General features: G+C 37.8%; 2 protein-coding genes across 2 annotated transcripts; one reads left to right on the top strand and one right to left on the bottom strand.

Moving 5' to 3' along the window:
* The first annotated feature begins 388 nt into the window (after positions 1-388).
* Positions 389-3,733, top strand: LOC126367645 (uncharacterized). Its single transcript, XM_050011270.1, has 7 exons — positions 389-477; positions 1,067-1,319; positions 1,418-1,525; positions 1,687-2,223; positions 2,304-2,399; positions 3,363-3,518; positions 3,680-3,733. The coding sequence occupies exons 1-7, from the start codon at positions 389-391 to the stop codon at positions 3,731-3,733; spliced, it is 1,293 nt and encodes a 430-aa protein (XP_049867227.1).
* A 7,060-nt stretch (positions 3,734-10,793) lies between these two features.
* On the bottom strand, positions 10,794-17,675 carry LOC126367908 (RNA-binding protein cabeza). The gene is made up of 7 exons (XM_050011707.1): positions 17,555-17,675; positions 17,301-17,477; positions 16,820-17,192; positions 15,833-15,864; positions 12,911-13,065; positions 12,045-12,712; positions 10,794-11,163 (listed from the first exon to the last, which is right to left on the bottom strand). Exons 1-7 carry the CDS (start codon positions 17,562-17,564, stop codon positions 11,136-11,138), a joined length of 1,443 nt encoding a protein of 480 aa, XP_049867664.1. The 5' UTR covers positions 17,565-17,675; the 3' UTR covers positions 10,794-11,135.
* Between the last annotated feature and the right edge of the window lie 4 nt (positions 17,676-17,679).

Below are 17,679 nucleotides of genomic sequence, written 5' to 3'. Positions count from 1 at the left end.
GGTTAATAACGTGAGGGGTTATCAGCAGCTTTAAAACGATCTTGGCAATTATAATTTTGCAAGTTCTTATCATCTAATTTAATTGTAATGTACCTAAGTATGAACATACAATACGATTTAAAGAGTTTGCGCATATGTTTACTTAAGTAGGTACCTAGATATGTATAGTACTTAATAAATCACAATCGAATGAAAATTGCAGCTACGTAGGTAATAAATAATGCTACATACCTAAATCACATATAAAAGGCCGGTACGGTAATTTCTGTTTTTCGTACCTACTGTTTGTTCAATCTCTCGTTTTACCGGGTTGTATAGTATGGCCGTCAAGCCTAACCCTAGGTAAGAAATGCTTACTATGCAGGCACATATACATACCTACATTAACATGAGGTTCATCCCGACTTACATAGTGAGTCAACAAGCAGAAGCCCGCAAGGCGCATCGACCACGAGAAGGTCGTCACAAGCGTCCAGCGTGAGCTCCAAAAAGTCTGTACTGTCTCTTACAACTATGAAAAAGGAAAAAGAAATACCTGTAACAGCCTGTTCTTTGCTCATGATTGTGGGAGTCTGTAAAAATTACGATTTAAAATTTTATCATATCTATCTGAGGACTGCAATACAAGTGTGGTCGCAAATGTCTTGTCCAAAATGATTGGGCCATCGGCCAATCATGCGGTTCATGGCAAATATCAGGCTGAACAGGAATGGCCGAGGGTTCGCTTTATAATAATTTGTAGATCTGCGTACTAGGGTTCACAAGTGCGTTTATCGGTCTGCCTGTCTGACCTTCCTACCTGAAAAATCAGTTCAGTTCCTACAGGTTAAATCATATACCACCCATTTCTTGGGTTTCCTTACGATGTTATCTTTCACCGCTCGCACGCTTGTTCGTTTTTGCTCGTGGTATCAATTATTTATAAACCAGACATGAATTTGATAATAAATTCAGTGGTTCACCTTACCATTCAAAGAAAGAGTTAATTTGCCTACCTATTGTAGCAGACAGACACACGTAGATACCTACACATATTTATATAAAATGTGTTTCTTTCATTTCATAGGCCAGAGAACCCTCGGCAATACAAATATGTGAAAATACTGAGAGTGATCCTCCACACTATTGGAGGGTGGCCAGGAGAAGCTTTAGGAGAACATGTACCGTTCATTATCAAGTTTATCAGGAAATATTGCTGCGCCCAGGCGGTTGCATTATTCGTCGGACAAATGTATTATCTATATGAAAAGAATGAAGTTCTTGACTTCCTTACTAAAGGGCATTGCTACATAACTTGTGCGTTGTGCGTAACGACAATTGTAAGTCAATTTGGTTTCCATACACAATATAATATTACTCTATTTTTATTATTTTATAAATAGAGTGCTGTATTTTAAGTATATGGTATTCGTTTCAGATTCGCACTTCTATACTGTCTTTCAAAAAGTATGGAGAAATCGTAAAAACATTTATTATGACTTTTAATTTAGGTCATCACCAACACAAGGGAGAGTATTATAAACAGGTTTGTTTTTGTGTGTTCGCTATACAATAAAATTAACCGTTGTGTTTATCTCCTTAGCGCTACCCCGTTTTCACAGGGTCCTATCTATCCTGAAGAAGTCCGGTGGCGCTGGTTGTGTGCATCTATATTTATTTATTTATAAAGAATATTTTTGTTACCAGATGCATATGACTATCTACAAGATATCTCACTACTTTACTCTGTACTCGGTGATCATGATGTTGTTCGGGATGTGGCTGTTCAACTTAACATCCGTCTATGAAAATATAAGAAACGGCGCGTTTTCAAGGAACAGGGGTCCAGACACCAAGTTGGAACTCACAATTTACTTCAGCTATCCTGGATTTGACCCACTGGCCAGATTCAATTTTGTTACCATTTTAAACCTATACCTGGCCTACAACTGTGGCATCGCCATATGTGTCCTCGACTTGTTTCTGTCCTTAATGGCTTTCCAAATAATAGGTCACATTTTGATTTTGCGAAATAATTTTAAAATATTACCAAAACCAGCTCAAATAATGTTTGACGCCGAAGAAAACGAAAATGTCCACAAAAAAATTGTGGAATGTGTACAGTACCACAGAGAAATTGTCAGTTTTGCTGAAGAACTCTCTTCGTTCTTTGGGCCAGTCCTCGGTTTCAACTACGCGTTTCAACTAGTCAGTCTTTGCCTTTTACTTTTGGAATCTTCACATGTAAGATCACCATTGCTTTTGGAATATTCTTGCCAGATGACATAGCTTGCACCTAGGTACCTATTACTAAATGATTCTAGGGTCATCAAGCCTTGGTTCGTTTTGGGCCGATGACTTTCATCATATTTGGACAACTAATTACGCTGTCAGTCACGTTTGAAGTAATTGGCACAGTGGTAAGTATTTGTTTACTAAGTATAATAACAAGTTCCTGTTGTGTGTGTCATTATTTTTTATATGACGACTTTCTTTGTGTTGAACAACGTACATTATGGGTAGGTACAGAGCAATATAATGTACCCACTTTAGGACTCTGTCGCACTAACATATTTGACATTTAGTGAGACTTACAGTTCAATTTTACAAAAAAGTTAATGTGACATGGTACCAAAGTATACACATATTAATGCTCGTGACCGTACACCGGCTTGCTTCTCAATCGGGGAGCGCCGATTTGAACCCCGGTACCAGACATTCACCAATGAGTTATTAATTTATCTCAAGTGCAGTTGACTCGACCATTATAGACTGCGATACGGCTCAGCACCTATCACATTGATCTAACAGAAAGCTCAATGGGTACTTGGTTCATATTGCGACGGATGTAACTCTGACTACCCCAGTTGGAATATAGGCTTATGTTATGTGTTATAGAAGTCGGGTGTTTACGCTTTTGGGTAGTAGGTATTTGTAATTTTATCTATCATTATTATTACCTATACCTTTTTTTAGTGCTATACTATGCTCCATCAGCGAAAATGAAATACCGTTTGGATAATGTACACCTAAGTGTGTAGTGATTATATTTTTTGCCTAAGTGGGTTAGCCACCCTGCAAATAAATATCTTAATTAAAAAAAAAAACGCTCTTAATTTTCCTCATCAGTTCTGCAGTAGCTGTTTTCCACCTGTCTATGAATTTCATGACTCAAGAATTATTAGCACCACAGACCTAGTAGGGATGCTAACACGCATGCATTATGATTAACACGCATACCATATTTATTGGCGGAAAGAGTTATGCCCCATCTTTGCTACGTGATATTTGTCGAGTGACGAACCGATGGTGTCGCGTAGGGATAAGTGTTGTTACTTTTTAGACCAAACATAACAAAGTATTACACTACATCAATGTTTCAGAGTGAAAAATTGAAAGATTCTGTGTATGACATAGAATGGGAATGCATGGACACAAGGAATAGGCGCATCGTGTGCATCCTGCTGCACAGAGTACAGACACCCCTTCACGTCACCGCTATGGGACTCACTCCCGTGGGGGTCACCACCATGGCAGCGGTATGAGAACTTTTTAATGTTCTATAGGTACTATCTAAAATACTGTGTGATTGTTTGAGGTTTACGCGATTGTCATATACCGGGTCCTTATGTTATTCTATGTTTTTATTACTGTGTGATATCTTCTAAACTTATATTACCAAGAAAATTTTATTTCCCAGATATTGAGGACTACATTTTCGTATTTCGCATTTCTTCGATCTATGAGCGAGTAAATAACAGCGGCTACCTCCGACTTCAGATAACCCTGTATCCAGGGACAATGGTGCTGGACTTGAAATATCTTCGTTTCTTCTAACGTAATTTTTTTAACCGTCGAAAAGGGACGGATAATTCTGTACCGTCGGTGAAAAGTAATACAAGTCCAAAATTGAAGTTTTGAGAAAATCGAGTTTAAAGTTAAAAATATTCTAGCTCGTGACTTATAAGGAATAATGGAACAGAAGTTAGATGTGTCGATAGGTGATGATGGAAGGTTTCTTTTCTAATATTTAGTTATATTTAGAACCTAAACAGAAATGGTAGAGGATCAAAATAAATTACATGTATCAGTTGACACCAACTTTTATACTGTGTAAATTGATACAAGTCTACATATACCTTTTTACACACATAACTATACAAAAGTCATCGTTGATATATCATATTTTCAATTAATAATTTTACAGTCTTATTGTACATAAAACAAAATGTCTTGGAAGAAAGTTTATTTTATGAAGTTGTAGAAAGGCAAAATTCTATTTATTTTCTTTAAAAAGTAAAGAAACGTAACTTATATCAATTGACACAAACGATAAACTATAACGAATTTGTGTCAAGTAGTATAACTTGATTTATTTTTTCGGTTTCATTGTGTAAAATGATACATGTTTTTACGAATTTCTAGTAATAAATACATATAAAGATGGTACACGTATATATAGTGTAAGGTGGCGATAATAAAATATTTTGTTATGATTTTACTCTCAAAACTCATAAATAACCGGTCAAAACCACCACTGCTGCCCGCTACAAACACATTTTGTCCACCACACTACGCCCCTAATCAAAACCATTGTTGGTTCATCTTACAAATTCAATTGTGATAATATTTCCACCCCTAACAAATAAAGGTAAGAGGAATCATATTAAGACTGGTCATTAGGAATGTTTCGGGCTAGCCTGGCAGCACGGCCTGAAGATAAAAGTGATGTACCTACGTACTTTTAAACCAAAATCACACAAACTGGTTAGTGTTACTTCATTCCTGCTGAAACTATTTAAAAGATTACAACTCATTCCACAATCAAAATCCCCTAAAGTATACATGTATCACGAAGAAAATGAGCAAAGCTTGCCCGGCGATCGAAGGGCGCATTTCCACAGAGGTTTTGATAATTCAATACTTCGAATTATCAAAATTCCCGGTCTAATGGTAGCCCGCAACATTGACAGAACCATAAACGGAGTCGAATCAATGTTGACGATAAGAATAGGTAGAGAAAATGAAGATCATTGATTCACCTTCAAACCTATAGGTTACACAGGGCTATCCTCAGGGTAGGTCTTATCACCTTTACCATGGTCTGTTATGGTTAAGCTAAATGAGTTCGTTTCCACAAAACTTTAGACGTAAGCACACGTTCCGCGTATCCTCGCGTATGGACCACTATTGTGAAGTGGGCAACTTCCCACTATATCATCATCATCCTCCTGCCTTTATCCCACTCTAGTTGGGATCGGCACAACATGTATGGACAAATGTCCCATATCTAATGTTACTTTAATGGGCTCAGTTTTCCGCATAAACGCAAGTGGTCCATTATGCGTGCTTTTGTTGACTATGTAAGCCAACCAGCTCCTTTCAGAAGCTCAAATACCTCCTGGGATTTCTACAAACTTTGTGACCTGGTTTAATTAAGGGGTTGTGCCCGTGGTGTTGCCAATTATTTATTCTAATCTAATTTATCCTACAAGATCCCACTGCTGGGCAAAGGCCTCCCCTTCCTCTTTCCATTTTTCACGGTTCTGTGCGTAATTCTCTCTTATATAATCAAAATACAGAAAAAACAATTTAACGGTAGTGCACAGAGTTCAGAGTAGTTGTTCCCTTTATAAAGACGAGAAAGCTCGACCAATTATTTACACCATTCAACGCGTTTGAGAAACTGGTAATCTTCTCTTGAGAAGATGTGGCAGATCCCGATGCTGCCGATGCCAAGCTGGATCCCAGTGGGACCTTAAACCCAAAAGTATGTACGATCATCTACAGCTGTGTAGGTTCAAAAATACCACTACCGGCGCTTGCATCAAAGATCTAACCAGCGTGTATTGAATGGCTTACATATTAATTGGCGCTTGATAATATTTGGAGCTATTATTTCACGTCTACAACCTCCTTAGCAATGAAAGCAGCGTTCAATCTGCCACCGCTTAACCTGCATGTAATCAAGAAAACTATGTAAAACAGCTATGCTTCGAGCTAAGGGAAGGAGACTAATGACAGTTATGACAAATCTCAAATACCTCTTGACTAACCCTGCCATGGTGATATCGACGCCATGATCAGGACTCACAACTTATTGAGGTACTATTATTAAGTACTACAAGGCGGTTATAACAGAAAGAGAAAAAACACGGTTTGGTCTGAAGTACTAACGTAACCTATACCCATTCGCAATGCGGATCAGATATCTGTACCGTCGGTGAAAAGTAATACAAGTCCAAAATTCAAGTTTTGAGAAAATCGAGTTTAAAGTTAAAATAATTCTAGCTCGCGACTTATAAGGAATAATGGAACAGAAGTTAGATGTGTCGATAGGTGATGATGGAAGGTTTCTTTTCTAATATTTAGTTATATTTAGAACCTAAACAGAAATGGTAGAGGATCAAAATAAATTACATGTATCAGTTGACACCAACTTTTATACTGTGTAAATTGATACAAGTCTACTTATACCTTTTTACACACATAACTATACAAAAGTCATCGTTGATATATCATATTTCAATTAATAATTTTACAGTCTTATTCTACAAAAAACAAAATGTCTTGGAAGAAAGTTTATTTCATAAAGTTGTAGAAAGGCAAAATTCTATTTATTTTCTTTAAAAAGTAAAGAAACGTAACTTATATCAATTGACACAAACGATAAACTATAACGAATTTGTGTCAAGTGGTTTAACATGACTTATTTTTTCGGTTTTATTGTGTAAAATGATACATGTTTTTACGAATTTCTAGTAATAAATACATATAAAGATGGTACACGTATATATAGTGTGAGGTGACGATAATAAGATATTTTTGTTATGATTTTACTCTCAAAACTCATAAATAACCGGTCAAAACCACCACTGCTGCCCGCAACAAACACATTTTGTCCACTACACTACGCCCCTAATCAAAACCACTTTTTTCCACCCCTAACAAATGAAGGTAAGAGAAATCATATTAACACTGCTCATTAGGAATGTTTCGGGCTAGCCTGGTTCGCCCCGATTCCTGCAGACACCGCCTAATTTTATTTTAAGTTATATCCGTCATTTTCATATCCGTCGGAAAGGAAAGGGACGGATGATACACAGCTCTTAATTTTAGGAAGAATGAGTCAATGAATGAATAACCCGGGCGAATCAAAAGGTACGTCGCTGGTATGCAATCCGTTTGACGTGCTGTCTACTTAACTGTGTCGGGTTATTGACGGATGTAAAATTTTTAGACGGTTGGTTTAGATTTGTGCTTAAAATTGACGTGTGTTCCATAAATTTTATGCTTGTCGATTACCCGTCCCTTTCCTTTTCGGCGGATAAGAAAATGACAGATATAACTTAAAATAAAATTAGATGGTATTTACAGGAATTAGCACCAGTATGGCCTGAAGATAAAGGTGATATACCTACGTACTTTTAAACCAAAATCACACAAACCGGTAAGTGTTACTTCTTTCCTGCTGAAACTATTTAAAAGATCACAACTCATTTCACAATCAAAATCCCCTAAAGTAAAGTAACATTCGATATTTCAAATTATCAAAATTCCCGGTCTAATGGTAGGCCGCATCATTGACAAAACGATGTCGAATCAATGTTGACGATAAGAATAGGTAGTGAAAATGAAGATCATTGGTTCACCTCCAAACCTATAGGTTACACAGGGCTATCCTCAGGGTAGGTCTTATCACCTTTACCATGGTCTGTTATGGTTAAGCTAAATGAGCTCGTTTCCGCAAAACTCTACACGTAAGCACACGTGGGGGACTTTCCGCGTATCCTCGCGTATAGACCACTATTGTGATGTGGGCAAACTTGCCACTATATCATCATCATCCTCCTGCCCTTATCTCACTCTAGGTGGGGTCGGCACAACATGTATGGGCAAATGTCCCATCTTCTTCTTCTATCGTGTGGATTGTGAGGTGAATTACCAACCCCATCAACCCTGGTGTCAGGGTTATAACTGAGCCGCCATAGGCCCCTGACTTGACTCAATGAATACTCGAATGTCCCATATGTAATGTTATTTTAATGGGCCCAGTTTTCCGCATAAACGCAAGTGGTCCATTATGCGTGCTCTTATTGACTATGTAAGCCTACTAACTCCTTTCAGAAGCTCAAATACCTCCTGAGATTTTTACAAACTTTGTGACCTGGTTTAATTAAGGGATTGTGCCCGTGGTGTTGCCAATTATTTATTCTAATCTAATCTATCCTACAAGATCCCACTGCTGTGCAAAGGCCTCTTCTTCCTCTTTCCATTTTTCACAGTCCTATGCGTAATTCTCTCTTATGTAATCAAAATACAGAAAAAAATATTTCTGGTGGTGCTCAAGAGTTCAGAGTAGTTATTCCCTTTATAAAAATAAAGAAGCTCGACAAATTTACACCATTCAACGTGTTTGAGAAACTGGTAATCTTCTCTTGAGAAGATGTGGCAGATCCCGATGCTGCCGATGGCGAGCTGGATCCCAGTAGGAGCTTAAACCCAAAAATATGTACGATCATCTACGGCTGTGTAGGTTCAAAAATACCACTACCGGCGCTTGCATCAAAGATCTAACCAGCGTGTATTGAATGGCTTGCATATTAATTGGAGCTCGATAATATTTGGAGAGAACATACAAGGAAGCGGCCAACCTGTTGAACGACGCTCTCTCCATCCGCGAGAAAACGCTGGGAGAAAACCTCCCCGCCGTCGCGGCCACACTGAACAACCTCGCTGTGGTGTATGGAAGACGAGGTACATACATTATAATAATATAATGTGGATTGAGGAGGTGGCGCAGCGGTAAACGCGCTCGGCCTGCGATCGAGCTCCTCCGTGCTTCGGAAGGCACGTTAAGCCGTTGGTCCTGGCTGCATTAGCAGTCGTTAATAACCACCAATCCGTACTGAGCCCGCGTGGTGGTTTAAGGCCCGATCTCCCTATCCATCCATAGGGAAGGCCCGTGCCCTACCCTAGCAGTGGGGACGTTATTGGGCTGGTGATGATGAATATTTGGAGCCATTATTTCACGTCTACAACCTTCTTGACAATGAAGGCAGCGTTCAATCTGCCACCGCTTAACCTGCATGTAATCAAGAAAACTATGTAAAACAGCTATGCTTCGAGCTAAGGGAAGGAGACTAACGACAGTTATGACAAATCTCAAATACCTCTTGACTAACCCTGCCATGGTGATAACGACGCCATGATCAGGACCCAAAATGTATTGAGGTACTGTAATTAAGTACTACAAGGTGGCTATAGCAGAAAGAGAAAAAACACGGCTTGGTCTGAAGTACTAACTTAACCTATACCCATTCGCAATGCGGATCAGATATGGTTTGCTGTGGCTCTAGACAAAATGTTTTCCCATAGACAGGTTTATGCGGAGGTCACCCTAGGATACACACTGGTGGCGCATGGAATCGAACTTGTATGTATCATAATACACGACACGTTATTGATATCCAAGATCGTATTTTATGAAATATTTTGATATATATTAATTTATATTACTTTTCACGTAAAAATAAATTTGGTGTTTGATGTTACAACTAAAATTATATCATTAAACACGGACCGTGAGAATTCAAGAATTGCGTGTATTTTAATATATGTTGAGTTGCATTTACTTACACCAAAATATTTAATGAAAATCTTCATTTCACTTTAATACAAGTTAAGATGAATTATGTTACACGTGTTATAACAGCATGAATCCTTCACAAACAGTACTTATATCACTGAACACAAAAATTATCTCCGTATTTATAATAGCTACAGTTACGAGAATTAGACAGAAAGAAAGAGAATTTTTTGAACATGAAGTGTGTACTAATAACTCAAAAGTGATACAACTCGAGTTGTATTACTTTTCACCGACGGTACAGATATGGTTTGCTGTGGCTCTAGACAAAATGGCTTCCCATAGACAGGTTTATGCGGAGGTTACCCTAAGATACACACTGGTGGCGCATAGAATCGAACTTGTATGTATCATTATACACGACATGTTATTGATATCCAAGATCGTATTTTCTGAAATATTTTGATATATATTAATTTATATTACTTTTCACGAAAAAATTAATTTGGTGTTTGATGTTACAACTAAAATTATATCATTAAACACGGACCGTGACAATTCAAGCATGGCGTGTATTTTAATATATCTTGAGTTGCATTTACTTACACCAAAATATTTAATGAAAATCTTCATTTCACTTTGATGCAAGTTAAGATGAATTATGTTACACGTGTTATAACAGCATGAATCCTTCACAAACAGTACTTATATCACTTTACACAAAAATTATCTCCGTATTTATAATAGCTACAGTTACGAGAATTAGACAGAAAGAAAGAGAATTTTTCGAACATGAAGTGTGTGCTAATAACTCAAAAGTGATACAACTCGAGTTGTATTACTTTTCACCGACGGTACAGAATTGACGGCTGCTAATTTAAAAATGAATGCGTGAATGAATTAATAACTTGAGCGAATCAAATAGTATCTCGATGGTATGCAACCCGTTTGACATGTGCTGTCAACCTAATTCTGTCGGGTTATTCGATGAAAAATTTTTAGTCGTTTTAGATTTCTGTCTAAAATTGACGTGTTCCACATAAACTTTATTCCTGTTCTTTACCAGTCCCTTTCTTTTTCAGCGGATAAAAAAATGACTGATGACTATTTTTCCTCGTTGCACTTTGTACTGTTATTTTACATTTGCCACGAAGCTCTGCGTTCTCTCGACACAATCACACCTTCGCCAAAATTCGTCATTCAAAATTTAGAATAAAAAAGAATGTTCAAATTAAAGTATTTTATTACATATCTCCTTGTGGTATGTTGACTAAGAACACCTGCAATTCGCAAATGACCTTACTTGTGTAATACATCTAATCCTAACATGCATCACATAACACAAAATGACTGTTTACAATATTCTAATTATATTAAGTGTGTTTATAACTTTAATGTTTAAAGTTTTATCTGTTAAGCGTTACTGTTAAAATGTAGAAGCTTACCAAAGTAATCAAGCATATTTTTTATATAAAATGTCACTTTACAGAATGCATCTCGGAATTGTTAAAATCAGTCGGAATAGTAAAACTAATGTTGAAAGTAAATAAAGTAAACAGCATCTCCTCTAATACGGTCTCTGCCGATCTCGTCCGCTGAAACAAATAAATTGTTATCATTACACGTCGTGTTTATGTAGCATTCTACTAATTCTAACAGAAAGCTTGGTGAGGTGTGGGTACTTAGTTCATCTTGCGATAGATGTAACTCGGACTGTCCCAATTGGGATGTAGGCGTGAGCTTATGTGATTCTACTTATTATAATCGAAAATATAATCGAATCCCGGTATGTCGAATCACAAAAATCACTTTGTGATCCCTAATTTTATTAGGACATTACAGGCTGGTTACCTGATTGTCCGAAAGTAAGATGATGATGTTTCGAAAGGCACGTTAATCCATTGGTCCCCGTTACTACTTACTGATGTAAGTGAGTAATCGTTACATGAGCTATAGTAATTCACCTCACAACCCACACGATAGAAGAAGACTTATTACAGGTTGTGAGAAGCTGCAGCAGTTTTAGACGGACGAGAAGTTCGTTATGTAAAAAATAACGATTCAAAGTGTAATTACTAATTAGGTTACCTACTGAATAAAGATAATTTTTAATTTGAATTTATTATAGGTATATTCAGCCTACATCCAACTACAAACGTTGTTACGCGTCCTGTTAAGAGACGTCGTTTGATCTTCTGAAAGTTGTCATCCCTCCAATTGGTGGAATAATAAATAACGACTGACACTTCAGTTTTTCCCAGACAAGTTAATGCCTAAGCGAAGAAAAGGTCCGAGCCACACATAGTATAATTGGAAAGCCTCAAAATAAAAAAAAAAATAATTAAACGCTACTATACGGCCAGAATAAGAAGCCGCTATTAGGCGTAATTAATTTAGTTATAATTATGTTAGCGACCAGTCACGAAACGTGTTATTTGCGAAACAACGTTATCAAAGTGAATATTTAAATATTTACCCTCCGTCGCTCCTCATGGCTCCTCCTCCGCTGCCGCTGTTACGACCGCCGTCGCTGCCGTATCCGCCCCCACCGCTGCGTCTGTCGCCCCCGCGGTCACCCCCGCGATCCCCGCCGCCGCCGCGACCTCCCCAGCTGCCGCCGCCGCGCCCGCCGCCTCCCCCGCGTCCGCCACCGGCTCCTCGTCCCCCAGGTCCGCCGCCGCGACCTCCACCGCTAGGACCACCACCGCCACCTCCGGCGCCACCGGGCTTTTCTTCATTACATCTGTTGCAAGCTTTCCTCCAAGAGAAGTTTGTGTTTCCGCAGTTGGGGTTAGGGCACCTCCAGTCGCCCTCACGATTGCCGGAGGGCGGGCCGCCCCCGCGACCACCTCCGCCCCCACCGCGCCCCCCGCCACCGCCTCCGCCACCGCCGCCGCCGCCTCCACCGCGTCCTCCACGGAAGCCGCCACCGCCGCCGGCCCCTTTACTACCTGCCCAAGTATTTTGCCTTTGCGCCAGGGATACTTTGATGACGGCTCCGTTGAAATCTTTTCCATCAAACCATTGGATCGCAGAGGAAGCCGCGTTAGAATCCTCATAGGTGACGGTGGCTTCGCCCTTCGGTTCACCCGTGGCTTTGTCTTTGTACATCCATACTTTAGGTCTTTGAGTCTTCTTGTCGGTCTAGAATGACAACACAAAAGAGCTTATTATAAAAATAATTATTTAATTCATATTCGATTGTGGTTAGTCGGTCTAACAGAAAGCTTGGTGACGTGTGGGTACCTACTTCATTCATCTTGCGATGGATACCTCTAACTACCCCAAATGATATAGTTGTGAGCTTATGTTATATTTATGTGATTAGTAAAAAAAAATTACCTTAATTATTCCAATGGAACCAAAATGCTGACATAGTTCATCTTCAGTAGTGGATGGGTTCATGCCTTGAATAAAGACAGTATCTTCCTGTGTCACCATATCACCCCCACCCCCACTCCCGCCCCGGTCGCCGCCATAGCCCCCGCCGCCGCCACCTATAAGTTTGTTTTTTTTTAGCAAATAAAAAAACGCATACATAAAAATCTAATCTTTCTATTAACGTATTCCTAACATCAAATCAACTGGTAACTTTACAATATTATGGTATTTACACCATGTTAAAAACTACCTATTAATTATTTACTTTCGTACCATGTCTTTTGAAAGTTAATAATAACTTCTGAATTGGTTTCTAATTGTTTATTTACGCTATTATGATGGCATGAAAATAACATTTCGTTTATATAAAATGTACATGTCATCGTGAAATGACAAACAAGTAAATACATGAACATGAAATTCCTTAATAAAATAATTGTAAATTATACCAATTGTTGATGAATACTGCATCAATTTTATTTGTAGCCAACAGATAAGATTTTCCTGTTACACCAATTTACAACCTATGCCGAAGAATTTACCTAAATAGCTAAACCAATCGTGTGTCAGAAGTGGTCCGGCGAGAAGTAAACATAAATAATATTGAACTAATCTGAAACTTAAAATTACAGATGATGGTTCGAATTTTCCACTATTATATTTATCGACTTGCAGGCGCGAACTACCGACTTTTTCTGATTTAATCAGATTCATATAGTGTATATCGACTTCTAAGTAGATTATACATCAATTCTTTAATCTTCTAGTAAATTGTGTAAAAATAATTGATGTTTGTAATAGATAAGAAAAAGAGACACCCTTGCCGACGAGTAATGCGTTCTGTGCGAGTTTTGAGCCGCTGCAGAATAACGCAAGCACATTTATCACTTGAGTGTAGCCGATTATGTAAAGGAATTGTAGACACCTCTATATAAAAAAAATCACGTATGTTCGTACCTTTTTGCCGTTAACGCATCATATTCAAATGAGTGAGAGAGAGCAATGAATTCCACACATATACCAAGGCTATCTAAAATACATCACGATTCTTGTAAATAGTATTTCAAATAAACTGGGATCACAATATACCCTTTAGTACAATTACACCTTACAGCTTCCAGACAAATTTCTCACTTTTCTCATCCTGTTTTATTTCTATAATCCGAAAAATATACCTATTTTTTTTAAAGTCACTTAATTTAATCAGTCATGTATTATGCCAATTGATTACCCTAGAGTAGGTAGATGTGCGACCACGCCAAGAAAATAATAGTTAACTGTATGGGCATTCACGTTTTAGTTTCGTGTATCTAAGGGTAATTATGACTTTGGTATCTATTGTATATTAATGATGTATTTTAGAAGATTGCCTGTTTAGTTAAACCTTGTAAGTTTAAGAATCAGTACTTCATTTTTAACCAGAAATAGTAGCTAGAGATGGACGACATACCTAGATATATTGTATAATAAAACCAAGCTATTTTTCTGGATAATAATACCTTTCCATCAATCGACGATTTGAACCAAAACTCTTTAATCTTCACATAATATGTGATGATTTATTACCCTATTAGTATAGCTGCCTAAGTTAGGCTTTTTATTTTTTAAGAAGTCTAGTTGCGTTGTACCAATATTTATTGTACTCGTATGTAATGTATAACTCTATTTTCGAAGACAAATTGAAATGCATTTGTAACTTAACAAACCACAGGGCTGCCAAATCAATATACAGTGTTTCTGGTACCTCACCGAGCCGTGGGTCAAGGCGTTTATATTCATGATGGACGACACATAACATTCCATAAGTATAAACATACGCGAGGATTCACATTTGAATGATCTCCAATTATCATGAGTACAATCAACCTGAAATTGGACTCGGTACCAGTTACGCCATATATTTTTGATATTTATTCATAGTTTTCAAAATTCTAACCCACTAACACTGAACAAGACTGCTGACAACTTTTTTCTTATTTTGTTACATGTAGACCTATAATTACCAGTATATTTTCCATTTTAGTACACAATACGATTTATGTAACAATGAAAATGATACCCATTTTAAGAACACACTGGAGTCTGTCCATCCCTAAGAGACACCATCTATGAATCAAATCAGGAGACATTATGTTGGTTCCTTGAAAAGTGGAGACAATATCTGTAGGCACTGTATTGTCGTAGTTTGAGCGAACTTTTGAACCTGACACGCCGCCAACTTCCTTTTGTGGGTAGTAATGCTACATCGCGCTGGCGCCTCGACGACATGGACTAATTTGTTTACTCAATGTAGTTGCCCAACTGAAAGTTTCCTTATATTATAAATAGTACCTATTTATCTACACGACAGTAGTTCATGCGTCGAAACAAACCTCACAACATAAAATATATATTCTATGCTATGAAATGCAGATTTTGATTCAATTTGATTCACGAAAATGAATTTTAAAATGTAAACACATTCCATAACTTGCAATATATACAAACAAGATATCATTAAGTAAAATATAAAACGATAAATAATAATTATGTTGTAAACCTTTGTAACCACAATATTGTATTTAATACCTTCCCCTAAAGACTATGAATACTTCAAAAGCAAATATATTAATATTGTTGATTATGACCTGCACTTATAATGCTTAAACCTTATGCCCCAGTTCTGTAAACTCCTAAAACATAATCTTCTGCATATAATGCAGATGGCATTGGTGGGTATAGTGTCGTCTTTCAGTTGCATCCTCAATCCTCACTACCCAATGACCGAATTTGTCAACAGCCAAGTAGTGCTTGCATATTTAATCTGTTACTTTGGCAGCCCTTTAATAAATACAAATTAAAAATATCATAACAGCACCAATCGCTCATAGCGAGGAGCTTTACCTTTATTAAAACCACCCCCCCTGCCGCCTCCACTAAAACAATAAGAACAGCGTTTAGTACTGTGGCAGGCCAGGGACACCATATGTAGCGCGAAGATTGTTTGACTCATAGGCACACCTCTACTGGTGACCTTAGTCCGTGTGTTGAATCCTTTTCTTTACCGAAATGTTTATACCTTGATACCTTGAAAATCTTAGAACAATGTTGGATGACCATTATTATATCAGCAGATTTCTTCCATAAAACACATGCATGTCAGCATTTATATTAAATGAACTGAAGACAATTGATATTTTATATAAATCTTGAAAAAGCTTTATTATTTTATTTTCAACTAAATGTCTAATAATGGCTTGTTATAATTAAATTAAAACTCTAAAAATAACTCATTTGGGGAACTACAGACCAGAAAGATCTTCACACTAAAATAATAAAATGATAAAGATTAAATTAAAAATAAGTTTTTTTAGAAGAATTTTTAACCTCAAATCCAATTTAAAATTGTTGAACCCATTTTGGGTGTAACATGCAGGCAAGACAGTGATATGCAAAGTGTGAAGAATATTTTATCCACAAATGAGCTACTTGGACTTTTTCAAGACTTGAACATTAGAGACACACATAGCAAGAATTAGGATAGCTTTGAAAGTTGCATTTATTTATATTTTGAAGATATTCCTTAAATAAATTACTGCCACACTAACTGTCAGGCATATCAAATAAAAGTTATCCTAATTAAGGCTAACATGTGCCATGTTTATAATAAATACATTTTACAATCTAAACCCATCAATTATTAACCATGGCACACTGCCAAGTACCGAAAAAATATACCAACACTTGAATGCAATAATTAAGTACCTTTGGTGTAAAACCTTTATATTAATTATTCACTCTCTCAGAAAAGAAATTACTCTTTATACCTTTGTTTCTAATAAATACCAGTGATAGCAACTATGATACACTGTAAAATAAAATATTGCTTACCCATATCCTCCATCTCTATTTCCCCCATCTCTATTGTAGCCCGAACGATCACCTCCGCCGTATCCTCGGTCACCTCCTGAGAAGCCACCTCCTCTTCCACGGTCGCTGCTTCCATAGCTGCTGCCACGGTCGCTGCCGCGGTCATTGCCACCGTAGCTGCTGCCTCGGTCACTTCCGTAGCCGCCGCGATCACTGCCACCTCGCTCGTTGCCACCACCATAACTACTGCCACGGTCACCGCTATTTGCATTGTAACCACTGCTTCCATTGCTGCCACCGCGGTCATAGCCACCTCCTCCGCTACCGTAGCTCGGGTTAAAGTTTCCCCCTTGTGCATAGTTGTTACCAGATTGACTGGCTCCATAGCTTCCTCCTGCAAAGCAAATTCATAAAAAATAATAACGCTTGCATGATTTAACAGGACACTTAAATATGTACCCGTGGTAGTAACACCCATAAAATATACTTAATCAAACCTTACCTGAGTTAGGTTGTTGATTCCAATCTTGAGATGGATTATTTTGGCTACTATAACTGCTCTGGTTGTAGCCTCCTGGTTGCGAAGGAGCATAATTATTGTCACCAGAAGCGATAGGCGGTGGCGGCATGGAATATTGAGCCGCGTAACCTCCACCAGAGTAATCGCCAGAGGCGTAGGCTAAAACACAAAATTCGCTTTAGTACGACTTCTATAAAACTATTAAGACGAGTTAACTGATGAAACAAAAAACTTACGATCTCCCATTTTTTAATAAAACAATTTGATTCAATCAAAAAACGTTGGGTGTGAAGTGACGAGGACAGAAGCTAATCAAATGAGCGAATGAATGGAACGATACAACAAGCAAGTGGCGCAAGCG

The sequence above is a fragment of the Pectinophora gossypiella genome, chromosome 6 (genome assembly GCF_024362695.1).
Source record: "Pectinophora gossypiella chromosome 6, ilPecGoss1.1, whole genome shotgun sequence".
Classification (NCBI taxonomy): domain Eukaryota; kingdom Metazoa; phylum Arthropoda; class Insecta; order Lepidoptera; family Gelechiidae; genus Pectinophora; species Pectinophora gossypiella.
This window is presented reverse-complemented; position numbering and strand designations above follow the sequence as displayed.

What these genes read in the sequence shown, in the direction of transcription:
- LOC126367645 (XM_050011270.1), top strand. Translation starts at nt 389, where the DNA reads ATGAGGTTCATCCCGACTTACATAGTGAGTCAACAAGCAGAAGCCCGC. An exon ending in AGGGAGAGTATTATAAACAG is followed by an intron (nt 1,526 to 1,686) that starts GTTTGTTTTTGT and finishes TTTTGTTACCAG; the next exon opens with ATGCATATGACTATCTACAA. An exon ending in GGGTCACCACCATGGCAGCG is followed by an intron (nt 3,519 to 3,679) that starts GTATGAGAACTT and finishes TTTATTTCCCAG; the next exon opens with ATATTGAGGACTACATTTTC.
- LOC126367908 (XM_050011707.1), bottom strand. An exon ending in GAATCAACAACCTAACTCAG is followed by an intron (nt 17,193 to 17,300) that starts GTAAGGTTTGAT and finishes TTTGCTTTGCAG; the next exon opens with GAGGAAGCTATGGAGCCAGT. An exon ending in AATAGAGATGGAGGATATGG is followed by an intron (nt 15,865 to 16,819) that starts GTAAGCAATATT and finishes TTATTGTTTTAG; the next exon opens with TGGAGGCGGCAGGGGGGGTG.